The 9,334-nt window shown below is 53.3% G+C and overlaps 1 protein-coding gene across 1 annotated transcript in view; it reads left to right on the top strand.

Moving 5' to 3' along the window:
• The first annotated feature begins 3,746 nt into the window (after positions 1-3,746).
• The window catches only part of SSC4D (scavenger receptor cysteine rich family member with 4 domains), an 8,366-nt gene continuing 2,778 nt past the window's right edge, over positions 3,747-9,334 (top strand). The window contains exons 1-6 of the mRNA XM_007468803.1: positions 3,747-3,912; positions 5,352-5,387; positions 5,805-6,110; positions 6,835-6,912; positions 7,698-8,012; positions 9,093-9,170. Coding sequence (XP_007468865.1) covers positions 3,747-3,912; positions 5,352-5,387; positions 5,805-6,110; positions 6,835-6,912; positions 7,698-8,012; positions 9,093-9,170 — 979 coding nt within the window. The remainder of the gene's footprint in view (positions 3,913-5,351; positions 5,388-5,804; positions 6,111-6,834; positions 6,913-7,697; positions 8,013-9,092; positions 9,171-9,334) is intronic.

The following is a 9,334-nucleotide window of genomic DNA, read 5'->3' as shown; positions in this document are numbered from 1 at the left end:
GTGTAGGGATACTAGGGCTGGGCCATTTCTACCCTGAAGACCCAACCGACATAGGTTGAAAGGGTTTTCTGTTGTTTGCTTTAAATGACAGAAACCAGTTTGCTTAGAAGCCCCATGGGAAGAGTCCAGTTGGGAAAGAACAGCTGAACACGGGAGAGAGAAGACCCGCAGATGGAGAGAGGGAGGTCCCCGAGAAGGTAGAAGGAGATGGGGTCTGGACTGCGGGGGAGCAGTTCCTCAGGCCCAGGGAAGAGAGGAGGGCTGAGTGCGGACATGTGAAGGGTGTAGGTTTGGGAGCAAGGTGATGGCAGACCTCCCATCAGAGAATTTTCTTTTTCTGAGAAGTAGGAAGCAAGATCAGGCTCCAGAGTCAGGGAACTAAGTCCTTCGAGGTTGTACAGGCTATGTCTCCATTTTCCTCTCGTGGTCTCAGTTTTCCCATCCGCACAATAAGCAGCTTGGGTTAGACCCCTGATCCCCAAACTTGTTTGAGCCTCAGTAGATTTTCAAAAAATACACTTTTGGGGGGAATCCCATCCCTCAACTGCTGGATCGGAATCTCTGGGGCAAAAGTGGTAGGGGCAGGAATCTGTTTATATTTTTAAGTGCACCCAGGGGTGATGTGAATGCACACCCAGGTTTGGGAGCCACCCTGTGGAGTCTCTAAGGACCCCTTCAGCTCTGAGAGTTTGTGGTTCCAGCCAGAAGGTGCAGAATTCCAGCACAACATTTGACTGAAGCTATAAACTACAGAGTAAACCACACGCCACTACCTGTCATCTATAACTACAAAGGTGCCTAAGTCCCAAAGGTACCGGAACTTAAGAGGAACCACAATAAGGCAAAATATTAACAGCAAAATCAGAGGTCCTGCCTACATGGGAAGCCTCCTTCATGTACTGTGGCCTCTGCTACCAGGTTTCCAAACCCCCAGGTGGGATGGGTTTGGACATGGTCAAGGGGGAGTCCCAGGCAACAGAACTAAGGGTTGAATCAGGGCTGTCGCAGGAGAGACAGGGATGCTTTTGGCTGCCCTGCCAAGGGGTGGAGGCCTATCCAGGCCTTTCTGAAACCTGAACCCTGGGGTGGGGGAAGGGGGAGGAGGGGCTGCCTGGCCCTGAGAGTCCACTCCTGCCCCCCAACCCCAGAGCTCCTCCTCTGCCCGGTGCCCCTTCTGGGGGCTGCTCCAGACACTGCAGGCCACCTTCACTCTCCCTTTGCCTCCCTCTGCCCCTAAGGTCGGGTGGGGACAGGCTGGGACCACCAGCCAGCTCCATGGACGGGGGACTTTGCCTCTGCTCACCTCCCAGCTTTGGAAAGAAAAGAAGAAAGGTCTGTGTTGATTTGCATCTGGGGGATCCTTCCCAGTCCTAAACTTCTGGAGGCAGAAAAAGTGATTTGATCTCAGACTGACTATAGAAGAAGGAACAGAAAGAGCCTAGAACCTTCACCCAGGTATGAATTCTTCCCTTTTGCTGGCGTGTGTGAGTGTGAGTGTGTGTGACTAGTTTTCCACTGGACAGATGTGGAGTTGTCCTTAATGATTTCCGGGGCCCCTTCTGACTGCTTCAGTGCTGTGATTCTGCAGCTTTAACCTTCATTCAGTCTCCTTAGTACCCACGCTGTGCCAGGTGCTACCATTGGGTAAGCCCTGGTCCCTGCTCTCGAGGGTCCCCAGTCCAAACGGGGAAACAGTAATCATAATAACAGCTACCACACTTACGGTGGGCCAGGCTCTGGGCTAAACTTTTTACAAACTTTATCTCATGTATCCTAGCAAGAACTGTAAGAGGTAAGTGTATTACTAGCCCCATTTTACAGGTGAGGACAGCGAGGCGTGGCAAGATGAGCTCACACAGCTAGTAAGTAGATGGTGGAGCGGATGCTTGTGACCACTGTGTATGCTGCCTGCCCTGAACAGTGAAGAAACAGTTCAGGGCAACAGGTGCACCTGCTACAGGGTAGGGATGGAGCCACAATCCACAAGGGCAGGGAACGGTTAAGCCTCATTTTGACCAAGGTTCCCAGGGTGTAAGGCGGGAGCAGTTTTGGGGACCAAGCTAGGAGCTAGAGATAAGACAGGTTCCACAGGGCCCACTGAGAGCTCTAGGGTCAGCCAGGACTTGAGATCAGTGGCGGTCAGGATCTGGTGTCCTCCTCCCTCACTCCTGGGCCACGGTGGCAGGGGATAGAGCGGGGGTACTTCAGAATTCCCAGCCAGGTTCCCTGGGAGCTGTGTGTCCCCATACTCACAGAGCAGGGGCTTCCCTGACCTGGGGGGCCAGTGTTCCAACAGACTGAGAGATGGGTGGCCCCAAGGCCTGGGAGGCAGGGGAAGACCCAGATCACAGTGGATTCCCCTCAGTAAAGATTGGACCATGGTTCCCCCCTCCTCACAGCTCTCGACTCCCATCTCCCAGCTGTCCCCAAGAGGACAAAAGCTGATTATTCCACTGGGGGCTGTACTGGGCCCCATGAATGGAGTATTGAAAACCCCGTGTCCACATCCAGATAGGTTTTCATCCTCTTCCCAAGCAGACTGTTTGTATGCCAGGATGGAAGCAAAGCCAGGGAAAGATGCGGGGGTGGGGGGAGGCGGGTGCGTTCCGGCTTAGAGGGGCACCCATGTCCCCCGGGAACCTGGGTCTCAGTATGTCCCAAACAGAACCATCTTCTAAACCAGCCGCCAACCATCCAATCATAGTCCACACACTGGGATGCTGGTTACATGGTGTGAATGTTTACTGAGCTCTGCACTTACGATTTATGCACTTTTTGGTTTGTAAACCTCAATCCAAAATTAAAAAAAAAATCCCAAATGGCATTTACTCTCCCAGCCCTATACCATTTTTGCATATTTGTGACTCGTGGGAACCATATTTCCTTGATGTTTTTTCTTTTTTTAATTTTTATTTATTTTAGCTGTGTGGGGTCTTAGTTGCGGCACGCGGGATCTTCGTTGTGGCATGCATGCGGGATCTAGTTCCTTGACCAGGGATCAAACCCGGGTCCCCTGCATTGGGAGTGCAGGGTCTTACCCACTGGACCACCAGGAAAGTCCCTGATGTTTTTTCTTTAAATTAACTTTTTTTTTTTTTTTCTGATTTCAATTAACTTTAGGGAATTCCCTGGTGGTCCAGTGGTTAGGACTCAGCGCTTTCACTGCCATGGGCCTGGGTTCAATCCGTGGTCAGGGAACTAAGATCCCGCAAGCTGCGGTGCAGCCAAAAAAACAAAATTAAATAAATTAAATTAACTTCAAAGGGAAACTTTATGTTGTTCCAGATAAATGAAAAGCCAGAATCCTTTGCCATAAATAGAAGGCAGTGCAAAAGAAAAAATAAATGAAAATGAAACAGTAAGTGTCATCTATCTCCCCCGAAAATGATGTGGGTTGCCCCCAGTGGCACAAACACCCTGCTTTGGGATGTGCTGCCCTGGAGGAAAAACTCTGAGCCTTTGACACAGCCAGGCAGACCTGTCTCGGTTTGGGATCAGACAACCCTCCCACCCCTTGCTTTCATACACCCTCTGCTCCAGCCAGACCTAACTCCTCATGAGGAGTTTCCATCTGTGTTTCTGTCCTCATCCTCCAGCTGCTGCCTCCACTCAGAATACGAAACCCAAGTGGAAATGTCACGCCCCCACCCCTCACCGAAGCTCTACCTGGGCCCTTCCAGCTGGAAGAAGTGAAGGGGAACCTTTAATTCCAGAAGTTCCAGCTGTGACTTCTCCACCACCCCTTAATGGGACCCTTGGAAAGGCCATCCACTGGCTGGATGCATAAGGACACAGAGATGCAAATTGGTCCCCAGCCTGATGAGAAGAGCAGGGGATGGAGGCCGGGACACAGGAATGCTGCCCCTTCCCCCCTCACCCCTGTCCTGTCCTTCCTCCTCCTCTTGCCACTGGGTGAGTGCCCCCCTCCCCCCATTTCCCCTTTCTGGCTCTGAGTTTTCCCAGTTGTAAAATTACGGTGGGAGGTGGCCTGTAAAGGAGGTGGTTCCCAACATTCACTCCAGCTCTGACATTTGCCCAGGTCTGATGAAAGCTAAGGTCTGAGTTGGGGGAGTGGAAGGCTCAGTGCTAAAGGTGAGGGCTCAATGTACACAGAGTATGGGCAGTTAGGATATTGGAAACAGGCAAGGAGGGAAAGGGCATGGGCTCACCAATGGCTGTTGGAAAGCCAACTGGTGGAATAGATGCAATCAAACGGCCTAGGGACTATCCTAACTTAGGAAAGAAGAAACTGACTCTTAGTTGCTTCATCTGTAAAATGGGTACACTAGTACATGCCTCAGAGGTTGTAAGGATTCTTTCTCTGAGCTAAGGTATGTGGCTGTGTCTGAGAACTCTGTGCACAAACGAGGGGCTATTATGGGTATTCAATTTCCCATGCTAGGCCAGTTTCCCTCTCAGTCCACGTGCTCAGAACTGTATGGTGAAGGAGAGCGTGGCTGTCTGGGTTAGAGTTCCAGCTCTACCTTTTATTTGCGGAATGGCCTTGAGCAAGTTACCTAACTTCAGTAAACCTGAAGTTTCCCCTTCTGCAAAATCCAAGCTGCCTCCTAAGTTGTGCTAATGAGTAAGTGAGTCAGGCCGCATAAAGCAATGAGCACAGTGCCTGACATACACACAAGTGAGAGCCCAAGCAGAAGGACTTATACAGGTAAATCTTTGGGGGGGAAATCAGAATGAATCCTAAAGGTAATTTACACACTTAAGGCAGAGCTACTGAGCACCTGGGGAGTAGCAGGCTCTGGGCAGGGGGCTCTGGGGGAGACCGATGAGACAGACATGGCCACATCACCGGGCAGAAGGCCTGGAAAAGGGTATGTATACGGTGCCCAGGTATTCAGAGGAAGAGGAGAGCACTTCTAGCTGAGAGTTCCAGGAAGGCTTCCCATAGGAGGCGGCTCGATCTGCAGGGCTGTAATGAGCTGGGCTAGCAGAGGAGACTTCAGGGTTAAAGACCTGGAGACAAGACTGATGGGAGATTAAGAAGTAAGCAGAAGCTGATCAGAAGATCCTAGAAGACTTTGTAGAGAAAGCTTAGGTTCTGGGACTCCTGCAGGAAAAGGGGAGTCTTTGAGGTATTCAGCAGTGGAGTGGGATAAGCTGAGCTGATCTGTGTCTCAGGCAGATCTCTCTGGGGCGGCCCATGGACCAATGGGTGAGGGATGAAGCAAGGAAACCAACTGGGGCAGTCAGGGGCTTTGGAAAAGCAGGGGTAGTGAAGAGGAGGGGGATGATGGTGGGGACCATGGGGGAAGCGGGGGGCTGTGTTCCCAGGGCCAGGCAGCCAAGGGAGGGGGCTGAGGGGGCCAATGCTCTTCCTCACTCTGTTCCAGCCAGCGCCCTACAGCCCACCTCACTGCCCTTTCCAGGTAGGTGCCCCTGCCCCTCCCCCCAGCCTCCCCCCCCCCCGCCAAGAGAGTGTGGAGATGGAGAGAGGGCTGGCCATCTGGGAAGGGTGGCTTCACAGGAATCTGGGCGTTAATAAATCTGGGTGTTGTTTTGTTTTCCACCGCTAACTCACAGATTGACTTTTGGCACGTGGCCCCCCACCCCGCTCCCAAGGTACTCAGATGCTCAGACAGAAGACCCAGGGAATAATGACTAACCAGCCTCCATTATTCTAGAGGCCCCCAAAGGGATTGCTCTAGTCTCCCCATTTTACAGAAAGGGAGAAATAAGTCCCAGGAGGGCCTGATCCCAAGGCCCCCACAGTTTCAGGGCAAGGCGGAGGCACCCTCTAGGTTGGGCCCACTGATCCCCCCGTGCCAGCTTAACCCGCTCCACAGAGCTGAGGCTGGTGGGGGGCCCGAGCCGCTGCCGGGGACGCCTGGAGGTCCTGCACGGCGGCTCCTGGGGCAGCGTCTGCGACGACGACTGGGACGTGGTGGACGCCAATGTGGTGTGTCGTCAGCTGGGCTGCGGCCTGGCTCTGCCCGTGCCGCGGCCCCTCGCCTTCGGCCAGGGCCGCGGCCCCATCCTGCTGGACAACGTGGAGTGCCGTGGGCAGGAAGCTGCGCTGAGCGAGTGTGGCAGCCGAGGCTGGGGCGTCCACAACTGCTTTCACTACGAGGACGTGGCTGTCCTGTGTGACGGTGAGCAGGACAGTCTGTGACCCGGAAGGGCAGACAGGCTGGCAGGCAGCAGGGCTTCCCAGCGGTAAGAATGTTCCAAAGAAGACCAAGCCAGCAGCTGCAGTGCATGGTGCTGGGGAAGGGCCCCAGCCCGGCTGTCAGAGCCTGGGCGCCAGCAGTGCTCTGGCTCATGGTGTGCCCTCTGCTGAAAACCAGCATTACTGCTTCCATGGAGGGCCTTGATTATTCCAGCAGAGCCCCCTTCCCATTTTTAAAACCAGACAATTGGGGTCAACACTGGCGGTGAGGCCCGCTTGGTGTAGAGCTGCAACAAATCTCTGAGAGGCTTTGACCTTGAGAGCAGTAGTTCTGGTTTTCAAGAAAACCAGCTGGAGGGCTCATTAAAACACAGATGGTGGCCCCATGCCAGAGTTTCTGATCCTGCAGGTCTGGGGTGGAGCCTGAGAATTTGCATTTCTACCAAGTTCTCAAGTGATGTGATGCTGCTTTAAGAACTAAAAGAACTGAGAACTAAAGGAAATCCTCTAAAGCTACTGCTTTCAGGACTCAGGTGGCCCTTTCTCCTCTCATACCCCAGATTTCCTAGTTTTGACCCTTTGTGTGGCCAGAGGCCCTGGGGGCAGGTACCTTAGGGGTCCGTGCCCTGCCCCTCGCATACCTGTGTTTGTGAGGATGGAACAGAAAACTCCATATTCTCCCCCCTTCCACCCTGCTTCTTTCCCAGAATTCTTGCCCACGCAGCCCCCAACAAGGGAAGTGTTAACCAGTAGGGCACCCCCTACAACTCCCCAGAATGGAAAAGGTAAGTAAAGGCAATGTGGGGGACCACCTGGGTCTTAGGAGAGGGATCCAGGGAGGAATATCCCAAACCCTACCCTAGGCAGTGGGAAGTGAGGGATTACTGATGGGTGAGTTTGGTCATTCCTTCATCCCGCCCTGCCCCTGTACCCCCTCAGGCCACTCACCATCTGGGCAGGGAAAGAAGATTCGTTCTAGTGGGATGATAAAAATAGTCAGCACAAGGTTGGAGAAAATAAGAGAGGTGGGGGCTGAAGCTTAATCTAATGGGAGAGTCCGATATTCACAGAAATGCTGATAATGATGTAGAACAACAAAATGAAAAGTTCCCTTAAAGAAAGACAGATAAAAAGGCAAGAAAATCCGGAGGAGGAAGAGGATCCCAGTCATCAGAAATCAGGGAGGGTTTCCTGGAGGAAGAGTTGTTGGTGCTGTACCTGGAAAGATGAGAAGGCTTTCATTGCAGTAGTGTTATAAATGAGGAATCAGCACATCCTAGATGGTTAGCAGAGCATGGATGGACAAGGGCAGGGAGGGTTGCTTTTAGGCAGGAAATGACACAGTCATAGGGTTCTGTCCTCAGATCCCACAAAGCACCCCCAATCTAGACTCTGAGGAAGCAGTGCCTTGGGGGTAGGTGGGTGAGCAGCTCCTCCTAGGTTTTAGGTGCTGAGACACCATGCACTGTGGGTATGCGGAGGGCCTGGGCCAATAAGGAAGAACTTTGGGTTGGGATGGGCAGCAAAGCCATGTGGGAGATGCTCCTTGTCCCCCCACCCCCATTACCAGGTGAGGGCAGCGTGCGCCTGGTAGGGGGCGCGGGCCCGTGTCAGGGCCGAGTGGAGATCCTGCACGGTGGCCTGTGGGGCACTGTGTGTGACGATGACTGGGGGCTGCCGGACGCCACCGTGGTCTGCCGCCAGCTAGGCTGCGGGGCGGCTCTGGCAGCCACCACCAACGCCTTCTTCGGCTACGGCACGGGGCACATCCTGCTGGACAACGTGCACTGTGAAGGAGGCGAGCCCCGTCTGGCAGCCTGCCTGAGCCTAGGCTGGGGGGTGCACAACTGCGGCCACCACGAGGACGCCGGCGCGCTCTGCGCAGGTGCGGGCTTCGGGGGCGGGGCCGGTGGGCGGGGCGGGGCCGAGTCCTGAAGCAGGAGGAGGTGGAGTGGGGCCTGGGAGGGGACCGGGATGTTGACTGTCTTGGTGTTAACCTGAGCTCTTTTAAGAAGGCCTCCGAATTAGTTTTAATTTCTCAGTACTGCTCTAGAAGTGCCTCCGAAAATCCTAGTAGACTCCACAGGTATGTAATACTGCAGTATTACCTCACCAATACTCCAGAATTGTCTAACAGTACTCCAAAAATGCCTTCGGAATTTTCCACCACTTTCTAAGTACTGTTTATGAAATACTTCAGAGTAAAGTAATAGTCCTCTAGGATCGCTCCAGAGATACTCCAGAATTCTCTCATTGACACCCAGGTATGTCCCCAGAATTCCCTAGCCATCTGTAATCCTGATTCTCTTATAATAGTAGCTCTTCTCACCTGGTCCCTCTCCCATACTGAGAGGTTTTCTGAACTAGGAATAATAGGGCTGTTCATGGCATTTCACAAACGGACTCCATTCTACCAGATATAAAGTGCTTGCCCATGCCTCACAGCTAACCAGGGGACATCATCCCCAATTTACAGATGGGAAAGCTGAGGCCCAATGAGGCAGAGTGAGCCCTGGCAAAGCCTCAGCTAAACTTGCTGCATGATCTTGGGTATGCCCCTTGCCCTTTCTAGTCTTATTATTTTATCTGTAAATGGGGATAGTGAGTTTTGTTCTGCAAGCCCCTCAGGACTGTGCATGGCCCTCCCTGTTGGGCAAGGCCTTCTTTATCTCCCCATCTTGGACACACATTGGGCTTCTGGGAGCACTGGAGAGAAATGAAAGCACATCTGTGAATGCCTGTATAAACCGTGAAGTGTACACCTAGGCAGCACAAATAAATTACAAGAACTGGCAAAGTGGGGCAGACTTCCTTGGACCCCAGTTGGGACTGAGCCCCCAGCTCTGAAAGTAAAATCTGTTGTCTTCTCCAGGGAGACCCTCCCATCCTCTCCGAGAGCCCAAGGCTGACCAGGAACCAGAACCTTGGCCTCTGACCCTACTCCCTTCTCTGACTTCTACTCTAGTCCTGGGGCACCTGACTCTCACAGCACTGCCACCTTCGGGCACAAGAGCAGACTGGGCCTGGCACACAGAGCCAGAGGGTAAGGAGCCCAGCCCACCAGGCTGGAATGGTAGGGGCAATGGTAGGTGGGCAGGGCTGGACCCAGGGGGAGGGGGCCCGGGCTAGCAGGCCAGGGCTTTTGGCCAGACGGTAAAGAGGTGGGTGAGAGAACAGATGAGCAGGTGGAGCAAGAGTGAAATCCAA

The sequence above is a fragment of the Lipotes vexillifer genome, unplaced genomic scaffold (assembly GCF_000442215.2).
Source record: "Lipotes vexillifer unplaced genomic scaffold, Lipotes_vexillifer_v1.1 scaffold12, whole genome shotgun sequence".
NCBI classification, from domain to species: Eukaryota; Metazoa; Chordata; class Mammalia; order Artiodactyla; family Lipotidae; genus Lipotes; species Lipotes vexillifer.
Note: the sequence above shows the minus strand (reverse complement) of the source record. Positions and strands in the feature narration are given on the sequence as shown.